This window comes from Martes martes (assembly GCF_963455335.1).
Source record: "Martes martes genome assembly, chromosome: 15".
Lineage (NCBI taxonomy): Eukaryota > Metazoa > Chordata > Mammalia > Carnivora > Mustelidae > Martes > Martes martes.
Genome location: NC_137903.1, coordinates 35460393 through 35487461, shown reverse-complemented (window position 1 = coordinate 35487461; position 27069 = coordinate 35460393). Strand labels below are relative to the sequence as shown.

Here is a 27069-nt window from a genome sequence, read left to right as displayed (position 1 = left end):
ATGTCAGCACCGAGTCCTCAGATGCTGGTGGCAGCTGCTCAGCAGACCTTGGGCATGGGAAAGAGACGGTGCCCACCCCGAGCTATCTGCCTTCACCTAGCTGGAGAGGTGCTGGCTGTGGCCCGGGGACTGAAGCCAGCTCTGCTCTATGATTGCAGTTGTGCAGGGCCATCAGAGCTCCAGAGCTATCTGGAGGAACTGCAGGGCCTGGGCTTCCTGACCCGGGGACTTCACATCCTCGAGATTGGAGAAAACAGCTTGATTGTCAGTCCTGAGCACGTATGTCAGCACTTGGAGCGGGTGCTGCTTGGTACCATAGCCTTTGTGGATGTTTCCAGCTCCCAACCTCACCCTTCTATTTGCTCCCTGGACCAGCTTCAGAATTTGAAGGCCCTAATGGCTGAGATCATCGCGCATTTGCAAGGGCTGCTGAGGGACCTATCCCTGGCAGTCTCCCGTAGCAGACTTCATTCCTCAGACTGGAATCTCTGTACTGTGTTTGGGATCCTCCTGGGCTATCCTGTTCCGTATACCTTTCGTCTGAACCAGGGAGACAACAACTGCTTAGCCCTGACCCCACTACGGGTGTTCACTGCCCGGATCTCATGGCTTCCTGGTCATCCCCCCGTCTTGCTCTATTCCTTTAGTGTCCCAGAAAGGTTGTTCCCAGCCCTGAGGGAGATTCTAAATACTTGGGAGAAGGACCTTAGAACTCGATGTAGGACTCAGAATGACTTTGCTGACCTGAGCATCTCCTCTGAGATAGTCACGCTGCCAGCAGTGGCTCTCTGACTTTAACTCTTCTCTCATGCAGAAGGTACTCAGTGAATAATCAGCTCTAGCTGAAGGATGGCATCTCAAGTACCAATTCAGAGCATCTTGAAAACACCGGGGGCGGGGGTGTGTGTGTGTGTGCGCGCTATAATCAGTTGTCCACATCGCAGTGGGCATGGAATTAGTGGTGGTGGCATTGGTTGTACATTTGCCATTTCTGTACTAAGGAGTCCTCTTGACTTTGCTGAGATATCTGCTGATTTTTCCACTGGGTAGGAGATTGAAGAAGAGAGATTGTGGAGAAGGGCGGTGGAGGACAAGTGTATGTTCTTGTGTGGTAACTATAAATACACCTGCCCTCGTGGGTGGTGTCTGCCAGAAAGTAGAGGACTAGGCGGGTTTTACCACATGTTTATATACCACCAACTGAATTGGACTAGGGAGGACAGACGAGGATGTTCAAATGTCTTATATTTGTGGTGTGAATTGTCATTCCGGAGTAAACTAAGAGTTCTGAGGAACAGAGACTATTAGATGAAGTGTTTATTTTACAAGAGGTTAAAAAAATAATAACAAAGTCAGAAATCTCAGGTGGGAAAATGTACACTTCAAAGTATATCAACCTTCTGAGTTTTTTATTGAGTTTCTTGCTTCAGTTTTTCACCGAAGCAGTGGTCACGAGTGATTCAGATCATCAGGGTGTCCTTCTTGGCCAGGAACACTGCCAGTGCTATAGCAATCATTACCATCAGCATCGAGAGCCATCGGCCACATTGCCTCTGTTAGGAGGGAGTGGGGGAGAGAAAGAGGCCATGGGTTGTTGGAGAAGGTACAGGCAAAAATAATCTTTCTTCTTCCCATCCTAGCCCAGTGGAAAACCTTGGGTCAGTAGAGGAGAAAAAGCTTTTTGTATCACTGTCTCTCACTTGGTCACATCCTTTGGGATAAAACCACTTTACTGCTGGTCACTGGCCCCTAATCCAGGATCAGTGGCTCAGGGAACTGTACCCAGCAAGAGCCAGATACTTAGATACTGATAAGAATAGTTAAGGAAAGGGGCGCCTGGGTGGCTCAGTGGGTTAAAGCCTCTGCCTTTGGCTCAGGTCATGATCCCAGGGTCCTGGGATCGAGCCCCACATCAGGCTTTCTGCTCTGTGGGGAGCCTGCTTCCTTTCCTCTCTCTGCCTGCCTCTCTGCCTGCTTGTGATCTCTGTCTGTCAAATAAATAAATAAAATCTTAAAAAAAAAAAAAGAATAGTCAAGGGTGGGACATAATTCAGCAAAATTATATTATGCTCTGTGCGTATTCCGTGGTACTTTTGCTCTCCTCACTCTTACCACTAGCTCATAATAAGCTAAAAGAACACCACTTCATACTTTAGCTAATAGTAAGTCTTCCCCTCAGGCTCAAGAATTCCATGAAAATTAGGCTTGGATGCATGAGCCAGTGTTTGCTGACACTTCATATACCATCAAGTATGTAAACCAAGTTGAATGGAACAGGCTGGCCAGATGTTGGCACGGGCTGATAAACTTTATCTGCAGGATTTGGCTAAAGAAGGAACCATCCGGGACGCCTGGGTGGCTCAGTTGGTTAAGCAGCTGCCTTCGGCTCAGGTCATGATCCCAGCGTCCTGGGATCGAGTCCCACATCGGGCTCCTTGCTCCGCGGGGAGCCTGCTTCTCCCTCTGCCTCTGCCTACCACTCTGTCTGCCTGTGCTCGCTCGCTCTCTCTCTAACAAATAAATAAAAAATTAAAAAAAAAAAAAAAAAAAAGAAGGAACCATCCCACCAACATCCAGGGCGATCTGGGAGGATAGACCCTCTTACTCTGGGAGGCAGCTGTTGGCTCTGGTTCAGCTCTTCTCGACAGTGCTGCAGCTTACGCAGGCAGGAGAGATACTCGTCACTGAGGTTGTCTAACTCCGAATGCAGTTCTTTGCACTGCAGGGGAGAACACCACCAACGTCATCACCACCAGTTCCTTCTGGGACAGAGCCCAGGTCGGGGAGAGGGCCCCGTGTGACTCACCCCCTCATTCGTTTGGAATTTTTACCACCATCCTCCCGTCCCAGCTTTTCTCGGAGATTACAGTTTGGGTTTTGACTGTATCACCTAGTTTTTCCGGAATGTGTTTAAATGATTATAATGCATATTATAATATTACGTATTATACATGTCAGTGCTCCCATGTGATTGTGTGTGTGCAAGTGCTTTGTAAATGGGGGCACCAGAAAATGAAGTTGTTGTAGCACAAAAGACCTGGGAGTGATCTCAGTACAAACATTTTCCCTAGGACCTAGTTGAGTTGCATGTGAATGCTTCTGGGGATATGTATGTTTCCAAGTACGTAGATGGAAAGGGTTTTGTTATTTAAAAGACACACTATTAAAGTTTTAAGATAACTCTAGGACAAAGTGTGAGGGGTTAATATGTTTTATTAAATGTGTTTGAGTTTAGGTTGACTTTACAAAAGTAATTATTTAATAAAATCTGGAATGGCAGTTGGTATAAATGAAGAATGGAAAAGATTGACAGATTAGCCCAAAAGCAAAGACATTTTATAAAGGCAAATGAATACCTGCTGGCATCCAGTCACTATGTAAACTTCAAAATCTTTGCTCTCTGGCTGCCTCCCAGCAGTTCTCCCTACCATTGTGGGATAATTCCCTCACTATCTTGAGGTCACCGTCTCACCTCCTTTTCCTTGGCCTGGAGCTGCAAAGTCTTCTTTTGCAGCTGGTCTCTGAAATCCCATTCTTTCTCCTTCCCTGTACCCTCAGGTTCCACTTCATTATGGGAGGGCTTTGGACTCCACACAGGCAAAGCCTGATCTAAAAAAGCAGCCAGATTCTCAGTGATGGTGAGGTCCACACCTCTGAGGCAGGGTCCTGTCACTGAGACAACCCTGGAGTGAGGGGAAGGGAGGAGAGGGAACAAGGGAGGACCTGTCCCTGATGAGACAGCATAGAGTAGAATTTTCTTACTTCCTCCCATTGGGACCCTGCTCAGTCTTGACACAGAGCTGGAATTTGAGCCCCTTGAGGGGAAGGTTGGCATCTTACTTTTCTTTGTATCCCTAGCCCTGTTTAATGGCAGATACTTCCAGAGAGTACTTATTAATCCATTTTCTTTTGTGATATTTCTAGTAGGTTTGCTGGACGCTTCAGTATAACTAACCCCTTCTCCCTTCTAGCCTCATTTCAGTCATGAGAATGGCTGTCCTATCCTAGACTTCATCTTCCTGTGGTTAAAGATGGCTTCTGAGCCACGTGGCAGTCTTAGTTTTGGTGAAGAGAGCACTGCACTAGGAGTCAAAAATTCTGGATTGTTGTCTCAGCTGTGTCCTTAATTCTTATGACCGTAGACTTTCATTTTCTTACCCATTCTATGGGTATCATAATTTCTGCCTTTTACATGGTGATTGTGATGAGAAAACAAAAGACCACATGGAGTGCGTAAGTGAGGAATTTGCCCCCTCTGGCCCCCCATACATGATGAATTCTTTTCAGGGAGCTAAGGCAGCAGACTTTTGAGTGCTAAGAGTGACGTGGTTATTGAATGCAGCACGGTGTGGGCTTGTGGAGTTGGATGTGACTTGGAAAGTCCAGTGTAAAAATTGACATTAAATCCTGTGTTCAAAATCAATTTATTGAAATGTTCAACACAGATGTATGTTTTCAGAGTAGAAATTCTTTTCACAGTTTATATACCTCTCAGGATAGGAGGCTAACTGATTAAAGTGTTCTCAAAGTCAATCATCAGTCCTGAAAAAGCTCCCCTAGATCCCTGACCTAATAGACTTCTAGAACTGCATGGGACTCCAAGAGGTCCTGTAGTCCATCCCCTGCCTCTAGGCAGGCAAGAAAGACCACTAGCTTAGAATTTGTGGAAGTAAATTTGCTGACCTTTCTTTGTTAAGAGTTTCTCCTGTTCTTGAAGCTGTAAGGATTGATTCTGGAGCAAACCTGTGGAAAAACACAAGGAACTTGTCTGTACTAGCGTATCTACTGCAAACAGTGTCTTTTCAGAACTTTGCTTCAAACCTTCATTATTTAAGATGTTCCTGTCTGTTATTGGTTGAATTGTGCTCCTCCCCCCAATTCATAGGCAGTCCTAACCCCTAGTGCCTTAAAATGTGACCTTATTTGGAGAAAGGTTCTTTACAGAGGTAATCAAGTATTTTAGGATGTTAGAGTGGGCCCTGATCTCATACAACTATGTGCTTACAAGGAGGGGAAATTTGGGGATGCCTGGGTGGCTGAGTTGGTTGGGCTGCTGCCTTCGGCTCAGGTCATGATCCCAGTGTTCTGGGATCGAGTCCCACACTGGGCTCCTTGCTCGGCGGGGAGCCTGCTTCTCCCTCTGCCTCTGCCTGCCACTCTGTCTGCCTGTGCTCGCACGCGCTCGCTCTCTCTCTGTCTCACAAATAAATAAATAAAATCTTAAAAAAAGGGGGGGGAAATTTCAACACAACTAGATAGAAGATATCTGAAGAAACATAGGGAGAAGAAAGCCATCTACAAGCCAAAGAAAGTGGCCTGGAACATATCCTCAGAAGGAATCAGCCCTGCCAACACCTTGACCTTGGACTTGTAGCCTCCAGAAAAAAATAAATTACTGTTTTCTAAGTCACCCAGTGTGTGGTATTTTGGCAATGAATACATCATCCTTTTATCTCTTCCTATCATGTCTTTACCTTTAAGTCACTTTAGAAGAAAGACTTCCCCAGATGACCCTGTATGAAATAGCAATTGTTTTCCCTTTAACCTGCTTTATTTTTCTCCATGGCAGCTATTACTACCTGACACAAACTTAATTGTTCATGGAAGCTCCATACCTTATTGTAAGCTTCATTTAGGGAAAGAGCTGTGTTTGTTCTGTTCAGCACTGTATCCTCAGTGTGTACACGTAAAGTGCCTGGCACTTGGTAGGGGAATAAATAAGGGCATGATTTTGAATTGACTCCTTGCGCATTCAGCTCCTGCCCTATAGGTGCTCGGCATCTGCTTGTGGCTGCCTTACTCTTAATATGCATTGCACGAAACTTCTCTTGGGGTGGCAGGTTAAGGTGGTGGGAAGCCAGCAGAGCTATTAATTGAATCGGGTTCTCCAGCTTTTCAGCCATTGCCTACATTTTTTTTTTTTCTCCCTTTTCCTCTTTGGCCCCAACAGGTCGTTTTGAAGTGGACTGAGGCATCTGTAGTGTGAGCTGATTTTCTTAACCATTCCTAACGACAGATGTCTATAGGACACACTCATGTACGTAATAAATGTCAGTATATAAAATAACTGCCTTAGAAAACTGAGCGTTTTTTAAAATCTGAAAATCTGGGGGAAATTTGGGTGGTTGTCTTTGGCACAGAAGGAGGAAAGTAGAAAAGAAAAAAAGACAGGCTAACATTAACTTGTGAAGAGCTGCGTAAATGACCTCACTTTTCAAGAAGGTCCGAAAACGCACAGAGGTGGAAGATACGTCAAAGACCGGGCCCCAGACCCCTCCTTTGGATGCCTCTTGTGGGGCAGGAGCGCCAGGAACACCAGAAAGGGCCAGCTGTGCTACTCTGAGAATCTGGAAGGGGAACTTACTCTGCAGCTGCTGTACTTGGGCCACCAGGGCGAGTTTCTCCTCCTCTGACCTCTTCAGTTGATCTGAAAGTGAAATAATGCAAATCGAAATAGATGAACCTGAGACTTAACCTGACACCTGAGGAGGGGAGTTAGTCGTAGCCACTGATGTGTGCTAAGTGGAAGTCCTCTCTTTTCTACATGCCCTAGTTCTGGAGAGGAAACCAGATCCTGAGTTTCTGGGATGTCATCGGCCCCAACAACATCAGGTTGAATCAAGAGTTGTATCTGCCCATGATTTCGTCGTCTATGCTGACGCAGAGGCTAGGGTGGGACGCCTTCAGTATGCCTTGCGTTTCAACTGACCTTCCCCTTCCAAATCAGAAATGCAGCCTTGCCACATGTGACTGAAATGGGAGTGCTGTGACCTCGCTCAGAGGCGCTGGCTGGAAGAGCAGGCTGATACTACCAGACCCGCTAGCACAGCACAAATCTTCAGGCTGGGATGATTAAAACAGCCCTGCCTTTCCCTCGAGGTAAAATGAAATCACCTTCTCCTCCACCCATCTTCCTAGAGGCCTCCGAGGAGAAGAGTACCTTGTAGGTGCAGGGTATCCGAGCTGTACAGATCTCTGTCCCCTTGAAGGTGTTCAATCTTGGCCTGCAGTTCCTGGTGCTCATTTTCCAGAAGTCGCAGAGCCTGGTTCATCTGTAGGTCTCTACTGTCTGCTCCCTGTAAGGAGGGGGGCCCAACACATAGGCAGGTCAGTGCTGGGGCAGAGATTGGAAACAAATCCCATGGAAGAGGAAGACTGGAATTTTAGAGACAGAGGATTACCAGGGAAATGGAAACATTTGGGATTCTTTGTTTCTTCCATCTGCTCTATTCCTCATGCATTAGATTTTTGATATTTCACAAGGGACTCATTTGAGTCAGGCCCAAATAATCGCTTTTTTAGGTATCTTCACATTGTCTTTACTTCTTATTCTAACACTGTCATTTTTTTTTTCTTTTGGTAGGGTCATTTTTCTGAAAAAATTAAGGTTCAAAAGAAAAAGGCCTTCATGAGAGATATGGCAAATAGTGTACTGGCCAGCTGGGTTCACAGCTTTGATAAGACACACGCTTTGGCTTATTAATTTGGCTACTCGGGTTCCTGCTTCAGGAAAATGATAAAGGTAAATTTTTGATGTGGGTCCTCAAAATTTCAAACCAAGTAAGTAAAATCTATGAAGAGAAATAGCTACTATGCGATGGAGGCCTGTGCCAGGCATTGTGCTGTGTGCTTTGTAATGGATTACCTCAATCCCACAACAATCCTATGACATAGGTACTACTATTTGCCTCCTTTTGGAGATGGGGAAACTGAGGCTTAGGAGATCAGTTGACTTTGGCCAGGCAACACCCGTTGGAAACGATGGAACCCTTGAGAATGCCAAGGGTCTACTGTAATTGCTTAAAAATGACACTGGCAGGATGTTAATCAATCCTCAACCTCTGAGTAAGTTCGTGAGGCTTGTTCTGTGCCAGTAGTGGACATATCTGAGCTGAATGCTCTGCTGGCTTGGGGTGCAGAGAGTGGGTTGGAGTATGACAGTAGGCTGATGAATATTCCAGTCTAGCCCTTTGCGCATGGATGGTATCGTTCGGGGAACACTTAGTTCATTTGCATGAAACATCCTTGCTGAACTCACAATTAGATTCCAGGACCCAAACAGTGAGTCAGATTCAAAGTGGGCAGTGAGTGGGGAACTGAAAGCCAGATGCTGTCAGGCTGCCTTGAGAACCCCGATCCCAGCAGCAGCTTCCGTCCTCCCTGCTGTCACTGCCCCTCGTCCCATAAGCCCTGCCTTTTCTCTCCCCATGTGCCCAGCACAGGGCCTGGTACCTGCAGTTTGGACTGGAGCACGTGGAGTTGGCTCTCCAGCTCTCTGTGCTGGGCCCCCAGGTTCCTCCAGTCCTCCTTCAGAACTTCATACTGGCTCCTCCACTCTTCACACTTCTGCTCGGCCAGAGCCAGGGACCGCTGAGGGGGTGGTCAGACAAGAGGAGGGTGCCTTGGGGGTTCCAGGGAGTTGTGCAGCTGGCTCCCATGCTGCCCAGAGCCACCCGGGGTCCCAGCCCCAAAGAGTACACAGCATCCCTGCACCTGCGTGCTCTGCAGTTGCTGCTCCACGCTCATTTTCTCCTCCAGCACCTTCTGCAGTGACTCCTTGGCCTTCTGCTCATAGTTGTTTTTCTGGTCTTCCATCTCCAATAACACCTTTTTCATTCCCCAAGGAGGGTATTTCTGTAAATTTCATGCAATTCAACAAACACATATTGAACTTCTATGTGCCAATCCCTTAGCTGGGATACAGAAAGGAAAAGAATTTGCTTCTGGCCCCCAGAGCAGAGATACCAGTAACCTGGTGGACCTCCTTCTGGGCTTGAGGTGGGCAGGGAGAGGGTCCCAGGTGATGAGGGAGGTAAGTGGGGTTAACACGGTGCTCTAGGCATGTTGGGCCTCCCCAGGTCTTCCAAGAGCATTTCAAATTCAGTATTTCCAAATCAAAATAATCTTTCTCAACCTGCTCCTTTCTCCTGGGCTGCCTATCTCGGTGACCAGCATCATTACCCACTCAGTCTCCCAAGCCTGAGACCAGGGAGTCATCCTTGATTTCTCTCACTTTCTCCCACCAATCAGTTGCTCATGGAACATTGTCAAATCAACCTCTTTAACACCTCATATCTGTGTCTTCTCCATAATTCCTGGCACTTCCTTAGTTCAAACTCTGGTAACACTATTATATGGATTGATGCAATATTTTCTCTATCTTCAAGCCTTGAAGCTAGAGGGTACTTTCTGAAATGTAAATCTGATCACGTCACTTCCTTTTTAAATCTCTCAGTGACTAAGGATCAGGTCCAAATTCCTTGGCATGGCTCCTACTTGAAAGCCCAGACTTTGATTCTATGCTACTTCCACCCAAACTGAACTGTTTGCAGATTCCCTAAGCACTGTGCATTTTGGCCTTTGGCCTTTGTCCATGTAGCTTCCGCCTAGAGCATCCTCACCTACCCTTTCCACCTGGTTAAATTCTACTCATGCTCAAGACTCCGTCCAAGGATCATGTAAATTCTGATAAATCTTGACCAATCACCCCCGACTCATTATGGATTAGGTAGCTTTTCTTAGTGTTCACATAGTATCCTCTGTAAGTCTCTATCTTCCCACTCTGTTGACTCATTTGTGTCCCTTATGGGATTGTAAACTCCTTCAGGGTAGAGAGCATACTTTTTTTTTTCTCTTTTATCTTTGTAGCTCCAGTACTCTCAATGTTTTTAAATTCATATATTTGCATTAAAAAATTATCTTGTCTTCAGGAGTTAAGAAAAGAGCAGCCTTGTATATTCACTTAGGGTCTTCCCTTCCCTAGCCCTTTCATCTTTTTGCCCTGTGATTCTTGGGAAGGCAGACAGCTTTTACTGTCAACTCTAGGTTATCCCACTGAATAAACAGTAGTCTAGATGGTACAGACCTCACGATCACTATGAAATCATTTCCATTTATCTTTGGAATCATCTGAAAATTTGGATCTACATATGAGTGGGTCTTAGGTTCTTGGAATTTTCATCAGAAGCAGGATCCAGGAGGTCATACATAGGTATATCCCAGTTAGTGGACTTACCCATGCTGGCCAGCTTTACCGCCCTGACCATTGAAAATGAAGAGCCTGGCATTCTGGATTATATGTCGGTATTTTATAAGCATGGTCGGCATCATATAGTTCCTAAGAGTCTGACAAAACAGGCCATACTGAAAAAACTAAAAGTTGTGGATCAGCAAACCTGTATATAAATTCTGTTCCCCTACAAGACCCCACATGTGCAGCCAGGTCCATCTTCTCTCCCTAACTCCACATGCGCCACCTCATTCTTTTATCTGACATCTCGCCACTTGTCAGAAGTCGATCACTTCTCCAGTGTGAAGGCTGATTTCTTTCTATCTCTTGTAATCCAAGATCAGGCCAATCAAGAGTTTACTGAAGATGGATAACAATGCCATAGAAAAGCCAAGAGTCGTGGCCTTTTACTTTCTCCCAGGGACTGCTGCTAGACTGAAGTTGCCCACGAAATGGAAATCATTTTGTAAAAGACTTTGTTACAATATCCAGTTTGTCTGTTCAAAGATTGGGACCTATGAAGGTCTATCTGGGTGATGAGCATCTTTACCAGGGCCTCGGCCTACAGTTCCAGGTGTTCCTAAGATTCCCCTGGAGCTGGCAGAGTCCTTGCTGCTGGGGTTGCTTCTCAGGGTGCAAAGGGAAGAACAGTAGGAAAAAGGGAGAAGAGGTGGGTTGGGGACCAAAGTGAAAATGGCAAAGCCAGAACCGAGTGAGTAGGAATGGGTACTTTCAGCTCTATCAGGTGTCATTTCCAGAGAGTAGGATCGAGGTTCAAGCATTCTCCTTTAATTCTAAATTCCTGGGCTGGAAATGTCTTAAGAAAGCTTACCTGGGTACAGGTGTACAGCTGGTTTTCTAAAGATCTCAGTTTGCCCTTCAATTTGTCTTCGTTAAGCTGGCCCTGGAGCAAAGGGGATGAGTTAATGAGTTTGGGCCAAAATAGGACATGCAGAGTTTTCTTCTGTTTTTCCAGCTTACTGCCTAGAACGTGGTCTGTGCTCAAGCAATGTTTGTGAAATTGAACTCTTTCAGGATGTAGGGAGGAGGAAAGATGACAAAGGATGTTTGACTAGAAGAGGATCATTCCCTCTTTCTCGGAAATAGGAGAGGGAAGAATTGGACTGGCCCCAAGTTCTCTCTGTACCTTGAGGTTCTCTATCCAGTGGTTCAGGATATCATAGTAGGAATTCACTTGAGGGAAAGCTAAGCTCTCTTTTTCGTTCCTCCTTATCTCTCTCCCTTGTCTGTCTAGGTACTTCTATATTCCTCATCTCCTCTTAGTTTTATACATGGACCTTTACTTCTAAAGTATAGGCCAATAAGACTAAAGGAGTCTTCATATTCCCTTCTTTACCCCTGTCATGGGCTGAATTGTGTCTGCCCCCTCCACTAGCTTCCCCCCAAGTTTATATGTTAACATCTTAACACCCAGCACCTCAGAATGTGACTGTATTTGGAAATAAGGTCTTTAAAGAGATAACTAAGTTAAGGGACACCTGGTGGCTCAGTCTATTGAGTGTCCAGCTCTTGATTTTGGCTCAGGTCATGATCGTGGGGTTGTAGGATCAAGCCCCATATCAGGCTCCCTGCTCAGCATGGAGTCGGCTTGAGATTCTCTCTCTCTTTCTCTCTCTCTCTCTGTCTCTCCCTCCCCCCCCCCCTTTTTCTCTTTCTCTCTCTTAAAAAAAAAGATACTTAAGTTAAATGAGGTCATTAGGGTGGGCTCTAATCCAATATGCCTGCTGTCCTCATAAGAAGAGAACAGAACACCATGTGAAGACACAGGAGAAGATAGCCATATGCAAGCCAAGGAGAGAGGCCTCATGAGAAACCAACCCTGTCAACGCCTTGATTTTAGACTTTTAGCTTCCAGAATTGTGAGAAAATAAATTTTTGTTGGTTAAGCCACCCAGGCTGTGATATTCTGTTAAAGCAGCCCTAACAAATAGCTACCCTCCTTCCCCCAACACACACACACACTGGGCTCAAGATGAGAGCTGTGGGTCTGGGTGGCTCAGTTGGTTGAGCACCTGCCTATGGTTCAGGTCATGATCTCGGGGTCCTGGGATCAAGCCTTCCATAGGGCTCCTTGCTCAGCTGGAAGTCTGCTTCTCTCTCGGCTCCTCCCCTTCTTCCTGCCCCCCCCCCCACTCATGCTCTCTCTCAAATAAATAAAAAAATATCTTTTTAAAAAAAAGATGAGAAGGGGCGCCTGGTTGGCTCAGTGGGTTAAAGCCTCTGCCTTCGGCTCAGGTCATGATCCCAGGGTCCTGGGATTGAGCCCCACATCGGGCTCTCTGCTCAGCAAGGAGCCTGCTTCCTCCTCTCTGTCTCTGCCTGCCTCTCTGCCTACTTGTGATCTCTGTCAAATAAATAAATAAAAATCTTAAAAAAAAAAGATGAGAATTTTTTTTCTTTTTTTTAAAGAATTTATTTCTTTATTTGTCAGAGAGAGAGAGTGCACAAGCCGGGGGAACAGCAGGCAGAGCAGACAGAAGGAGAAGCAGGTTCTCCGCTAAGCAAGGAGCCAGATGTGAGACTGGATCTCTGGACCCTAGGATCATGACCTGAGCCGAAGGCAGCCGCTCAACCAACTAAGCCATCCAGGCATCCCAAGAAATTCTTTAAGAAAGCAGGAAATGGAGGAGAGATATCAAGACAGGGTGTGTGTATGTGGGGAGTGGTGGTGGTAGTGGTAGAGGGGCTTCCCAAAAAGCCATGTTCTAGGTATTCATTCATAAGTAGGGTCGGCTTAATGCCATTTTGGACTTCCCAAGAGAGATGCTAATCTCAAGGATGAGGGTAGAGAAAGGCAGGCTGGAAGAGCCTTATCTGTTTCTCAGTTTTTCAGTCTTTCTGCTGAGTGGCTAACAATCTCCTTGCTGCTTTGTTCTTTCCTCCACCAGTAGTTGTCTCCCTTTCTTCAAGGGCAGAGTTTTGTTCTTCCATCTCTGAGTCTGACTTAAGGTTATCTGTATGAGGGGTTTGGGGAGAGAGGAGGGTGCCATTGATGAGAGAACCGGTTTCCCCGAGGAAAGGCTGTGGGTCTCTAGCAGGAACTCTGATTTTCATATCCTCTTCTCTGGCTCTTTCCAACCAGACCCTGTGAGACACTTGTGAGGTTTACAAACTACATTTCTCTCCAAGCGTGATCTGCCACATCCCCTCAGTCAGGCAACTTGGGTGTTTGGAACCCTCGTGATGTTTCTGGTCTACAGTGACCTGCGTGCAGAGGAGGGGCCTCTGTTTTGAGGTCTGTCCCCATCAGTGAGTTTCAGGGCACCTGGGGGAGGCAGGAAGTGGTATCTCACAGCTCCTGTTTTGATCTTGTTTGGCTGATTCTTCTAGCCCTGGGAGCCAGGGGGCGCCCCCACCCTTTCTGCTTCCTGTATTACTCAGCTGGGCTTTGCAAAAGCAAAAAGCTTTGCCAAAAATAATTTTTCAAAGTGCCTCCTGCTATTAATGTTTTTCATAATGTCTCGTGTGAGAGCTGAGAGTCCAGGATTTGGCATCTCCAGGAGCCACAGGGCTTTGGGACAGATAAAAGAGATGGACAAAGACTTTCATTGTTCTGGGCTTTGGACTAATTGGTAAAAGGCCTGTATTTCCCTGAGTGACCTGTTCACTATCAATCCACCGGTCCTGAAATCAGCTCCTTCTGCACCCCCATTTCCTGGTTCAGATCTCTGCATTTTCCTTGTGCCTAAACTCCTGGCTACGGCAGAATGTAATCAAACCCACTGAGTTTAAGGTTTATCTTGCTGTAGTTTGAGAAGAAAACAGACAAGCCCAAAGCAATATCCTTACATTTTCCCCCTGTCTCCTACCCTTTTGGGGTAGCTCCTCTCTCCTTCCTTACTATGGTTTTAATCCAACATTTTGCCTCTCCCAACTGTTTCTGTATTTTAGACATACCCCAGATTACTTTTCCATTCACGGTGCAATAGAAGACAGTTGAGGAGAGCCCCTTCAGTGGGGATGAAGGACCACCCAAGTCTGGGGCTTGGAAAAAAAAATCTCTTATCCACAGCTCAACCTTCCCAGGCTCCCTGAGGCAGGGAAGAAAGCTGTAGCCAAGTTGTTGCAAATGGGGCATGCAGTTTCCTGGTCTGAGCCTCAGTCCCCCTGCCACACATGCTCCCGCCCCATCAAGCCCAGTGGTACAGTATGTGGGAAGAAGCACTCTTTACAGGCCTACTGTGGATGTTTTCTGGGCAATCGCCCCCCCCCCCCACCAGGGAGCCCAGGGCTCAGAGAGCACAGTACCCCTGGTTGGAAAAGGGAGCAAGATGGAGGCCATACACACCTGGTGCTGGTCTGAGGTCTTCAGCTCCTGCTTCTGCTTGGCTTTCCCCAGCCTCTGATCTGTTCTCCAGAAACACCACCACCTCACCGCAGAAGCGCCAGCCCACAGCTCATCTCTGCTCTAGCAGGGGTTGCTTAGGGCTCCCAGCCAATCCCCCGCGGTGCTGTCATCTCAAGATCTCGTTTCCACTTTGCAGAACTTAAAACCCCAGTGTGCCCTGCTCCTGTTTTGTATTGCCCAACACTGCCAGCTTGCTTTCTCTACTGCCCGAATTGTGTCTGCTCTGAAGGGTGGACCCAGCTCTGAAGTCTCAGCAGTGCCCCAGGCCCCATCACCTTCAGCAGCCCCAGAATCAGCTTTGAGGTGGAGGCAATGCAGGGAGCTCGTTCTTGGGGTTCTCTCAGAGTTTGTGGTGAGCTTCTCTGCATGTGAAGTTAGAGTCAAATCACAGGGGCCAAATGGAAAAAATAAAGGCCTGAACTGGGCTGAATGTCAGTCCCTGTTTTGGTCATATTCTTCCAGTTAGTTTTCCCAATACTATAGTCTGGGCTTGTCCTTCAGCAGCAGTTGGGGCTTCCATGGCAGGGGTGGAGGGTTGGATTATTTTGTTTTGGGGGAAGCAAGAGCTCTTAACTGACTATTTTTGTGAAAAACAGGAAGCTAGGGGGTTGGTGGGGAGGAGGAAGAATAGAAGGGTGCGTATAGGGAGGGGTGGGAGAAAACCACAACCAGAGGAACTTCTGCTCGCGTGCCCGTTGTGGAGTGAAACTGCTCCAGAGGTGACCTTGGAAATGTCTCCCATTCCCGCCAAGCTTGCCACGACTCGAGCTCTGAGTGTGGCTTACCTGGGATGTCACCGCAGCTTTGGCCACTTCCACACCCACCCAGAGCCACGGTCCCCATTGTTGTCAGAGATACTTCCAAAACACAGATCCGATCGTTTTCGACTTACTTCCGCGACTTTTTAGCGTGTATATTGCCCAAGTGAGCACAGCTCCCCAGCTATTGACTGAGCTCCTTGGGAGGATGGCCAAATGTTGCTCAGTATTCGACTTTAACCCATATACTGAGTCCTCCCGTTGCTCCCCTGCCGGTTGCCTGGAGCAGTTTCTCAGACTGGGGTTGGCATGTGTTCTCCTAGATCTGTGATACATATGCCTTTCGTTTAGGAGGGAGTCTCTACGTTATTTAAGTTTGAGATCCCCTGTCCAACAGAAAAGCTTCATAATTCCAGAGACCTGTCTGAAGCCCCTCCTGGTCTTACCTTTGGAACTCCTCTGCCTTCATCCCTTCATTTCAGCCACTTTGTTACACAGAGGCCTATAATCATTCTGATTCCTTTATCATAAACACCCTTTTCTTTCTGATTTTTTCTTCCCCATTATCATTTGTACTGCTGTAACCAGTAAATGACGCATCCTTCCAGACTCAGCTCAAATGGTCCCTTTCCTTTGGAGCCTACCCTGTTCCACTTCAGGCAGAATAATTGTTTCCTTCTCTTTCCTCTGCATCCTATTTTAGAAACTGTAAGGGCCTATTCAGCCAGAGCGGCCCCACCCCGGTTGAACTGCCATTTTGTGGTTTAGGCAGTAAAACCTAAATTGACCCTGCTCCCCTTCCCCCAGGGGATTTACGTATCCCGGAAACCAGCTCCAGGTAACCAAGCTCAGGTACAAGGGTGGGTCAGGCCAGGTGGAGGTATTCAATCAGTGGGGGCGCATACTGTCTCCTAGCTACCAAGGAGTATGGGCCCCGCCCTTTGGGCACCTTTTGGGCACCAATTCTGAACAAGGTGATAGGCTGGTTCAAATGTCTGCTCGGGTGAATTGTAATTTAATTGGCCACCCGTGTGTGACCTAGCATGACTGTGCAGCTTTCTTTGTGTATTGCAATCTCATTGGCCACCTGTGTGTGGCCAGGCCCAACCACATGGCCTTTGCTCTATAAAAGTTAGTCTGGAAAGCAGAGAGGGGTCGCCCTCTCTTGTAAGAGGTGCATCCCCAAAAGTTCGGTCTGATTCTTGATGATTGGCACAAAATAAAGCTTTGCTTGACTTTCGCTTTGTATAAGTCTCACTCCTTTAATCACGGACCCATTCTTGGGGTACCCATTATTGGGGGACCTAACAAAACCACTGTTACAGCTTTATCATAAGCTGCATTCAGATTATTTACTACACGTCTCTCTCTTCCTGGTTGATAGGTGAGCTCCTCAAGAGCAAGAACCCTACTTCTTTTGGTCCCTGTAGCATGGGGCTCAGCACACAGTTGAAACTTATCAAATGCCTGCTGAATAGATGAGTGTGATGATCTCAAATTAGTTCAGCACCGGAAACCACCTGGCATGCACAGCTGTCTGTCCCAGGCTCCTGCTCTGCCCATGACAACGACTTCCTTGACAATCAGGAGCCTTGAGCATAGACACTAAATCCCGGTACAATGACATGTGAGGAAGGAGGCCTGAACTGAGGAAGTCTCTTTTACATCACTGTCAACTTCTTGGTTTTGATCCACACTCTCCCAGCCCATCTCTCTGTCTAAAGACAAGTCCTCTGTGCTGGAGGGTTAGGTGTTCATGGAGGCCTGTGAGGTTGTGCTTTCTCTTTGTCTGCCCTGCTCTTTGCTCTAGTGGCGTAGCTCCCGAAATAGCATAGTCTAGAGGGTTTCACTGTGGGGTCCGAGGACCCCTGGGAGCCCCTGAGACCCTTTCACAGGTTCGGTGAGGTTCTTCCCTTTTCAACTATGTATCTGTGTGAGTCTGGATTTTCCTTCATACCCGTCAATCAAAACAGTGTATTACAACGGATGGAAATAGGAGAATTGAGCAGTCTTCTTTTCAGACTTTAAAAAGATTTGCCAAAGTGTAAAACAGTGCTACACCCCTCACTCTTTTTTGGAAAAAGATACTCATTTTCATAAAAATACATAAATTAAGTTCACGTGTAATGGGTTTATTGTTGTTATTTTAAAATTTATATACATTTTAAGATTCCTGTTTTCATTTCTCATATGGTAAATCCTAATAGGGTAAATATAAAAAATTCTTTGGGGTTTTTAGTAAACTTTTTAAAGAGTATAAAGCAGTCTTGAGATTAAAAAGTAGGAAACCCATCGCATTAGACTATAGCACGCCTCTAGGTCTTTGCTTGTGTCGTATCCCCAGCCTAGAATGTAGTTCCTGCTTCCACGTTAGTCTGGAAAATACTTAATGTAACTATAAATATTTCCTTGGTTCTCCTCTTCTCTGGAGTCATTCCTTCCTTCCTGTGTACTCTTATATCCCAAAAACATTTCTCTTATTTCATTTCTCATATCTCTGCATTGTTTAGGCATCTGTTTCCCTGCCAAAACCACAGCTCTCTAAAAGCAGGGACCCTGACTAATTAATCTCATGATTTCCAGTGCTCAGTAAAGAGAACACGATCTATGAATATTTGTTGAATGAATGGACTAAATTAAGGAGGTCTCAATTTTAGTTCCAGTTCTGCCTCTAGCTAGCAGTGTGACTTTAGGCAAGTCACTTGACCTCTCTGACACACAGTTTCCTCATTGGTGAAAGAAGAAAGCTTAGACTACATGATCTCTAAAATCGCTTCTCACTTTGACCTTGATGTCTAAGCTGATTAGTAGGTACACGGTAGCTCACAGTTAATATTGGAGTGAATCCCGTACAAAAAAAGAAGTTAACATTTACCACAATCAGTAATAGCAAATATATGGGCATCTTCCTTCTTTTCTCCCAACAAATTGAGCCATGGGAATTCTTGCCATTTTTGGTTCTGGGTCTTCCCTGGGTGTGGAGTAGCGTGACCCCAGCTCACGACTGTGGATTTAACTGAGCTCTCCCATATAGTTGCTGTGACATGTCTGACCTCTAGCTCTTAGCGCCTCCCACCTCACCTCTTCAGTAGTGAGAAAACCTCTTCCCTTGCTGGGATCATATGGAAAAAGGAACAGAAACTCACGAGCTTTGTTCAAATAAAGATTTCATTCCCTTACCTTCCAAGAGCTGTCAGAGGCCCTTATCAGAGTGGAGAGTAGGTCTTGGAGAATCACCATTTTCTGTTTTAGAACCAGCTCCCTTTGTAAGGCCTCCTGAGGGGCAAAATACACAAGAAGGGACATTAACCTGGAGGAGGAGGAAGTAGATGGGGAAGGAGCTGAGGGGAGAGCTCACATGTTACTTACTTTGAGGTACTCAGAAAGCTGGATGATTTCCTAGAGAGAAAGAAAAAGGGTATTCTAGAAGATTCTACATCCTCTGAAATCCTGGAACACAGAACCAGAGCCAGGACTGATTTGTGTCAGGTAAATGTTGTTCCTTGGCTCAGACAGAGTCCTTCCAGGTCCCCATGTCTGTGCTTGTCCAGGAAGAAGGTGCCCCTTCATCCTAGCTGTGTTTACCATGGAATTGCAGAATGTCAGATCTTGGAGGAGCTGAGATACCATCTGAGTCAACCCTTCAAAGTGAGGATTTTCTTACCTTATCCAGAACCGCAACTCCGTAACTGAGAAGAGAAGAAATGAAAACAGAAATGACAATGGATCAGAGAAACAAGCCCATGGGGAAAGGTGGGTAGATTCCTTCTCCAATCCCTTCTGAGAGCCAACAGGGTGGGGCAGGTCTTCCTTTCTCCCAATTAAGGAGGACATGGAAGTTCACTGTGCTCCTTCTCCACATGGGGGAGCGGGTGGCAGTGGTGGTGAGGGTTTCAACAAAGCGTAGATGAGAGGAATGGGTGGTGTGTAAGGAAGCTGGGGGCAAGAATGGAGAAGGTACTCACTTGGTTTGCTGACTGGCATCATTCTTAATTGTTGGCTGGGCTGCTTCGGCCTTTGTCTGAGTGCCTGAGCGATAGAAGATAAGGTGATTCAGAAGCCATGGAGAAGGAAGTGGGAAGGGACAGGGGCTGTCCACCGTCAGCAAACTGAGCCTGCTGTGGCAAGATTCTCTGCAGGCCCCAGTGAGTGAGGGAGGCTCTGCTCTTACCGCGATGGTGCTGGGGTGGTTTTTTGGTGGGAGAGTCCTTCGGTGAAAAGTCCCTGGCCTGGGAGGGGCAGTCAGATAGATCCCTCCAGGTGCCTGAGGGAGCGTGTCGCTGGGTTGGAAAGATCTCAGAGCTGGTGTCTGACACCTGGAAAGCAAGTGGGGGATGCTGAAAGCCTAGAGCCTCCTAGAGCATGATTCTCCAGCTAACTGCGGAGAGATGAACACGTGATCAATTTCCGGTCTAGGAAACCAAAGCAACCCATTCAAACCTTGAAAACTACTAAGTTGTCCCTGCTCCTGCCCGCTCTCATCCTGGCTGGTGGGAATTGTCCTTCCCAGGCCAGGCAAAGGGGGAGCAGGGCTTGACTCTCCTTACTTTCTTTGGAATCCCTGTCTACTTTGTTTGATTTCAGCCACTTACACTGCCTTCAGTGATGTGGAGAGAGAACTGGTCTGAGAGTGAGGGTGTCTGGGGTCAGACCCTGCCCTTTCTACCAGGTCTCAGTCTCCTGTCCGTGTAATGAATCTACATGATGTAGGCGGTCTCTGAGTTCCCTTCCATATTCAAGAGGTGGCTTCCTTCCTCTCAGGGATGGCTGGAATACTGCTGAGGTTTTTGTGAAGAGCAGGTAGAGTAGGGATGTGTAGAGTAGGGGTATAGTAGCAGTTGTCACCATCTAGTCCACTCTTTTTAAATATCTTCTACATATACACTTAAAAATTCTATGGTTGTAACAACACCAAAAGGCTAAGGAATGCCTATGGTGGCCAGTCATGCAGACTGACTCCACCGCAGTAAAACTTCAGTAACTGATAGGCTTAGGTGAAGTTCTTTAGTTACGTGTGTTTTGTTCTTTTTCTTCTTAAAAAAAATTTTTTTTTAAACAAAAAGCGAGCAAAAAAAGAACAGAACCCTTCTTGCTGTAGAAACTCCACAGTTGGTTTTATTTCACAATCAGGCTCAAGGATCGTTTTTCAGAACAGGACCTTCTGTTGTGGATGACAGATCCATTAGTTAAGAAGCCCTGACTGAACTTCTAGTCTGGGTATGGAACTAGGCCAGGTACTTCCAGGGAATACAGCGGACCCGTCCCTGCCATCAACAGGCACACAACACGGATAGAGGACACAGATGGCTGGCTGGCTTAGATCGCCTCAGCAGACCCTGATTTCTGCCAGCACTGCTCCTTCCCTGGCCAGACGATGGGTTCTTGAAGTATTATTACACAATCTTAGAGGATTTATAACCTCATAAGGACCACAGAGAGGAGAAGTGGCCTGAGGAAGCCAGGGAAAGCTTACTGGGCCAGATGAAGCTTTCGTTGAATGAATTTAGTACAAATGGAATGTCCAAGTGGAAGGGAAAAGGTAGGTGGGTGCAACAGCCTCACAGAAGAAGAGAGGACAGGGGTGTGTGTGTGTGTGTGTGCGCGTGGTGCGTGTGCGTGCGTGTGTTCCTGAGAGGGGGCATCAAGAAGATGGGCCTGTGTACCTGGCATACAGTAAGCACTCTGTAAATATTTGTTGAATGGTATATGTATAGACCGCCTAAATTTGAACAGATAACTAGGAGTCAGCAATGGCGCTGCTTACACTTTTTTTCTTCTTAAAGGAAGAAAAAGAGGCAAGTACAAAACAAAAAAATAGCTGAACAAACAAACAAAAACCCAAACAACGAAAGTCCCTGAATGAGTCTAAGTGGCTCAGGGAGGTGACTCTATTACTGAGGAAGCAGGAACCTAATTTAAATTTGCTTTTCAGTGAGTCTGAGCCCACCCACGTGCCATAGTACCTATGCCCCTGTCCAGAGCAGCGTGTTCCCTGACATGACCCACCTGCTGCCGGGGGGACGAGATCCTGTGGGCCCAAGACAAGGGTTCTTTGACGTCAGTTGGCTGGCCTGGCCTCCTGGAGGGACCTCGCTCCTTGGCCCTGGGGCTCCGGGCCTTGCCTTTCTCCTCCACCTCCAAGTTCCTCCTCCTGAAGAACTCCTGTTGTCGTGCTCTCTGGAGCTGCTCTCTTTGCTGGAGCCTCAGTGCCTTCCCCACCTGGCGGCAAGTGGTCACATTGGGGCGGCAGCGGCGGCTCTCACGGGTCTCCTGCCGGCGCTCACACTTGGCCTCGTAGCTCTCAGCCCACCGGGCCAAACGAGGGGAAGGCCTGGGGTCCGGGCTGATCATGATGACCTCCTGAGCACCTGTTGTGCTTGGCTTCCAGTTCCTGGAATAGCTGCCCGGGTCTGCCAAATGCCAAGAGGGAGGAGAAGGGGAGGGGTCAGGAGATGGGCAGAAAAATGACTGTCTCCCTGGACCGGGGCAGAAATAGCATAGCCTCCCCCTGCATGTGGGTTGAAAACTGACAAGGTGATGGTGTTGAACTGGGAGGCAGGACTCCTGGGTCCAGGCTGTACCTGGCACCTGTAACTTTTGCTTTCCTCTTGCCTATGTTTCCCCCTCTGCAAAGCAGAAAGATCTCTTCGGCTACCACTTCTTCCTTGACCTTCCTTGACCTCACACTGCCTCTGAGTCAGGGGAACCTGAGAAATAATTGATGAAAATTGACATAGCAATTGATGAAATTTGGATGGCAGATAGGGATGTGTTCATTTTCCAGAGACTTCTAGAGAACCAGGTAAACTGGCTTCCTGTTCTCCGGTCTAGAAGGAAAGCCAGCATCTTTACGCTCTCTTGGCCCAAGCTGATGCTAAAATAGATGAGTGACTCTTCTCAAGGCCTGGAGAGGTAGCCAGGCCCCCCAAATTGAGGCCCGTCCTGTGACCACAACCCACTGCTATCTTCTTAGCCCTTAATAACTAGCTTCCAAGTCTAGTCTTGGGTGTGGTTTAGGAGGGAAACCTCACACTAACTCCTCTAGTCATGGAGTCCTGACATTGGTCTGTTGGTACCCACTCCTGGCCCAGGACTGGGCTCTGACCTGGAGCACATCAACTCAAACTAGTATTGGCTGAGTACCTGCCCACTGCCCAGCGTTGACCAAAACATTTCAGAGCTTCCAGCTCAGTAACTCTCCAAGCTGAAGTTTCCATGTTTTAGAATCTCCTCTCTGTTAGGGCTAAGTATGCTGCCCTGTCTGCTCTCCTTAGACCAAACAGAGATCGTGCCATCAAAACCAGCAACCATGCAAATGATACCTCAATAAGGCTATTATAAACAGAAATGAAGCAAATGAAAACAGTCACCCCAAGTCCCCAGGGAACCAGGCTTGGTGTAGAAGCCATACTTACTGCCTCTTCTTTCTTCTCTGTGCTCTTCTCTCTCTTTCCCACTCTCTGTCACCTGCCTTCTGCACATTTGTTTCTTCTCCTAGAGCCCTCTGGTAGCTTGGCTGAGTTGGGGCTGGACCTGGCTGAGCCAGATTCTGAGCGCAGGAAATTCTGTGCCCTGCTTCCACTGATCACTGGAGTCAAGCCCAGTGGATGACGAAGGAAGAGGGACTCCCCCTTCCAGCTTCTGCTTCTCTTCTCTGTCCCACAATGTCATCACCCACCAGTCGGGGAACCCAGTTCCTGGATAGGTCAGAGAGGGCATCTCAGCTTCACTGGCCAGCAGGCAATCTCCAGCTCTGGCCGCTTGAGTTTATTTATAAGCCAAACAGACTCAACAGGTAGCAGCCTCTCTGTCCTTTCATTGGAACCTTGCTACCCATCTGGCTCAGTCCAGAATTCTCTGAAGGATTCTTTCTCTCTGATCATACCACTCATTCCCTGGGGTCATTCATGGGTGAGGCGGTCTCACTCCAGGAGAGGGTCTTATAAGGTCAAGCCAGGCATTCTCCCAAATGCCTGACTCTTGAGACTTGGAGGGGCATCGCTCTGGTCTTGGGCAGTGCAGGCCCCAGGCAGAATTGTGAAGTTGTCTGTGCTTTCCTCTCATCCCAACCCTGGGGAGCTCTCCCCTTTCTTTAGGCTCTTCTCCTCATTCCTACCCTGTAGAGTTCCCTGACTTCCCACCTGCCACTTCTGTTATTTAAAAACAGAACAAGATCCAAAAGGCCCTTTGGTATCGAGTTGTGAATGACTGAATGATTGTGTACAGGTGAGCTCCACATCCAGAATCTACCTTGTAGTAGCTTAAGCCACAGCCCCTGGCTATTCTGCCTTAGATGGGGGCAGCTGAGAGCCCTGGCTCCTGGCTGTGTGGGTTCATATCCTGGCTCTCCTACTACCTCTGTGGTTTTGGACAAGCTATTAACCATCTCTTAGTCTTAGTTTTTTCATCTATAAAATAGGACCACAACCTCCCTTGTAAGCTTGTAAGAATTAAAGAAAAAAAAATGCCCATCGAGCATCTGGCACATAACACACAATAAACGTTAGGTTTTTACAATACTGAAGTAGGATTGTTATTACCCCGGTCTTGCTGATCTTGGCTCTTAAAGACTTGGTGCTGTAAGACCGAGGCCTCTAGCTAGACTAGCACTCCAGGATCAAGAATGCCTCATTCCTCTGTCCCCCACTCTCTTCTCTTTGAAGGGGTGCTGTTTACACATGGAGGGGATGTGGTCTCGGGTTGAAATCATATTTACGGCTCTGGTTCATCCGATCTCTGGGTGTGGGTCACAAGGAAAAGGGACTTCTCTGTGATCTGGGCACAGCTGCCATCTCAATTAGGCCGCACAGAAAAGCAAAGAAGAGGTGGGGTGAAGAACCCGTGTCCAGCCCATCTGCTTCCCACCATGAAAACGTGGGCCACTAGGTCCCCTCCCTATTTGGCTCCAGGGAATCCGAGGGCTTTGTAGGGGAGGCAAAGCCAGTGATTATGGAGAATCCTCCTACCTGCCTGCCGTGGGGAGGAAAGGGCTGTGGGGGAGGAGCCGGAGCCTGAGATGGGGTCTCTCCAGACTCTGCCAGGTCTCGGACACCAGTGCACCAGTTCGTGGACACGTGGGGTGGCCTGAGGGGCAGACCCCGGGACCAGCTACCCAGGCAGAGACTCGCAGTACAAATGGCTCCTTACAGAACGGAGCATTCCCAGACACCCCCACCCCTACCCCCACCCCCACCCCCATAGGATTAGGTGCACACAGCTGAGTGGAATCCCATCCAGCTTTCAGGGATGTCTTGACTGTTCTGATTTGCTTAAACACAAGAAGCCATGTGGGATGGCTGAGTGACAGGGATGGGCTGCGGACAAAAAGGGAACTGGTCCCTGTGTGGTTCAAAGAAAGGTCACTGGGCTGCTGCCCAGGCTTTCTGGCATCTGGCAGCATGACAGGGCCCATGTGGAACTTGGAGAGGAGGTGATACAGGCTCAGGGCGTCCTGCCACAGAGAGAGGTCAGGGTGCTGCCCTCACCTGACAGTGGTTTGTCGCCGCCTTTCCAAGTCTGCTCCTACTTCCTGTCTGTGTGTGCAGTGAGGGGCTTCCTGCATAGGTCTGGCTGCCCAGGGCACGGCTCCCAGTGTGAGCTTAGGAGACAAGGGCCTGCACAGAAGCCGCGGAAAGGCAGCGTGTTGTTTTAGGGATTCCTGCTTTGAAGACAACCATAAAAGGTCATTTAATTCATGCCCATCACTGGCAAACTGGGACCCCAAGTCATTTTGACTCACTCCTAATCCAATCTAACGGACAGAGCCGACGAGCGTTCAAAGCTGTATCCCTGGGCCCGGGCTGGTGCCTCCCGGAACCATCGCAGGACGCTTTCCTGCTTACCCCACCCCCAACACTCTCAAACCAACTCATCTGCTTCTGTGTCTCCCCCTTGAGCCTAGGGAAGCTTGGATGACGGATCATTTTCCCCGCCCCAGAGTCAGAGGTCCCCAACCTGGACACAAAAGCATCCTCCTTCTCAGTTACCTTGGGTCCCAGGCTCCAAACCAAACAGCTCAGGAGAGCATTCCAGCTCCTGGGCAGATTGTGGCTCTGGTCTCAGATGGGGCAGGACAGCAGCTGAGTGAAGTGCAAGCTCTCAATCCATGGCTCCGGGCCCCCTTAGCGTTTCCCTTGTTAGTACGGTCTTTCTTTTCGCACAGCAGCCTTTGCTGAAACAGGAAACAGACAAAGCCACAGTGCTTGCTCACCCCAGTTCCTCTCTCTTGCTCTTGGGCACAATCTGAGTGGGCCCCTGAGCCCTTGAGGCCTCTGGGGCTGGGCACAGGAGCTCCTCCCATCTTCGGGCACCCCAGCCACCCTGTCTTTGGCTAGTGGATTGCTGTGAGCTCTCAGTTGGTTTCAAATCCAGATCCCATTCTAAAAAGTAGACAAGGTTGGGACTCAGGGTCACATCCACACCTTGCAGTTTCTATGAGGAGGAAAATACCTTTCTGACCTCGAAGAGATGTTCTCAGTATAGGTTTTCATGCATATCAGGTAGCTCTCTCAGTAAAGATTTTCTCTTTCCTCTGGATACCTCTTCCCAATCCTAAAGAGTTGGAAAGAGTTTCTGCTCTTCCAAAATACCTGGTATCTTTCTCAGAATTCTGGAATGAGGCCAGCTCCAAATTTGCTCCTTTCTGAAGCAATGAGGGGGCGGGGGTATGAAACGATAATGGGTGGGTGGCTAGGGCATGATAGGAGCAAAGCAGACGGAATCTCATAAAAGATTTGTCTCCAGTTGACTAGGAAATTTGGGGAAAAACTAGAAAGAACTGATCTCTGTGCATTAAAAAGAAACTATTGTAAATGATATTGTCAGGAAATTCACAAGAAGTTCGGGATAAGAAGGTGGACGGGCAACTGCATTAGGACAAGTTAACTAAGTAGCTTTGTAACAGGGTGCAGTAAGGAGTGGTCCACTCCATGAGCTTCTGTGAATTCTAAAGCTTGACACATGTGAAGGGTATAACGAGACTTTTAAATAGCTGTGAAAACACCTATTAACTTGTGGGGCCTATGTCACAACCTTCTCTGGTGCCTACTACTTCCCCCATTCTCTGAGGAGGAAAAGAACAAGGCGTGGGCGGGGAAAAACCCAGAGCACAATTCTCAAGCACTAGAGCGGAGGGTCAACAACATTCCTTTAGGAAGACAGACAAGGGCTCAAGATCCTGGGGCCCTGATGTATGGGGATGAGAATGAGTAGAGGATAGAGAGGTTGGGAAGTCCAACATGGTAGGAATAAGAAATTTTTTTTGGCACGGATGGGTGAGAGGGTGCCAGTAGTTCTTTACACTAGAGTATAAAGATTATAACAGGAATTCCTATGTGCCAACTATTTGGACTCCGTTAAAAATCAGAAGGAAATGTGTATGAAGCTCAAAATCCTTTTCAGGGTGCAGTCAATGGGATACCACACCGACGATCACGGGAACGGTAGGATGATTACCTTTGTTTTCAGCCAAGAATCCTGAGAGTCTAAACAACATTAACTGTACTCATGAACACTCTAATTCTGGAGATATTTGCTCCCTAGTAAAATTAGCTTATTTAATAGTCTTATCTTCTGTCTGAAACTGGCATTTTTCCTTCCTGGCTTAAACTGTCATTTCTTGCCACAGCCTGGGTTAAACTATCCTTGTTATTTCACAGATGGCTTCATCCTCCAGAGCCTTTTCTATACATTTTACACATTTCTATACTTATCTTTTGTACCTTTTTTAATTTTTAAAATGTTTAAAGTAAACTGTACACTCAGTATGACCTTGAGATCAAGAGTCGTATGCTCTACTGACGGAGCCAGCCAGGTGCCCTTCCTTTCTGGTCTATTTTATGGTCAGAACAATCTATTGTTCATAACAGAGGACATTTAAATTGATGCAGTAAAATTGAACCCAAACTGATCTCACCAAAGCACTGACAGCTTGC

The 27069-nt window shown here is 47.4% G+C and overlaps 2 protein-coding genes across 6 annotated transcripts; one reads left to right on the top strand and one right to left on the bottom strand.

The window, feature by feature from the left end:
* Positions 1–850, top strand: LOC308355839 (UPF0739 protein C1orf74 homolog; the record flags this gene model as incomplete). The annotated part of the gene is made up of 1 exon (XM_080824384.1): positions 1–850. The coding sequence occupies one exon, from the start codon at positions 1–3 to the stop codon at positions 790–792; it is 792 nt and encodes a 263-aa protein (XP_080680510.1). The 3' UTR covers positions 793–850.
* A 449-nt stretch (positions 851–1299) lies between these two features.
* TRAF3IP3 (TRAF3 interacting protein 3) lies at positions 1300–25384 on the bottom strand. 5 transcript variants are annotated; one of them, XM_080824375.1, is made up of 16 exons: positions 25123–25384; positions 21143–21546; positions 19308–19452; positions 19102–19165; positions 18801–18825; positions 18506–18535; positions 18317–18412; positions 10842–10913; positions 8494–8634; positions 8233–8370; positions 6941–7076; positions 6365–6427; positions 4684–4743; positions 3473–3672; positions 2606–2719; positions 1300–1553 (listed from the first exon to the last, which is right to left on the bottom strand). In XM_080824375.1, exons 2-16 carry the CDS (start codon positions 21485–21487, stop codon positions 1461–1463), a joined length of 1722 nt encoding a protein of 573 aa, XP_080680501.1. In that variant the 5' UTR covers positions 21488–21546; positions 25123–25384; the 3' UTR covers positions 1300–1460. The 5 variants fall into 5 exon arrangements, with proteins under 5 accessions (XP_080680501.1, XP_080680502.1, XP_080680500.1 ...); XM_080824376.1 differs by having other exon boundaries at positions 3473–3609; XM_080824374.1 differs by lacking the exon at positions 25123–25384 and adding an exon at positions 22552–23337 and having other exon boundaries at positions 3473–3609.
* Between the last annotated feature and the right edge of the window lie 1685 nt (positions 25385–27069).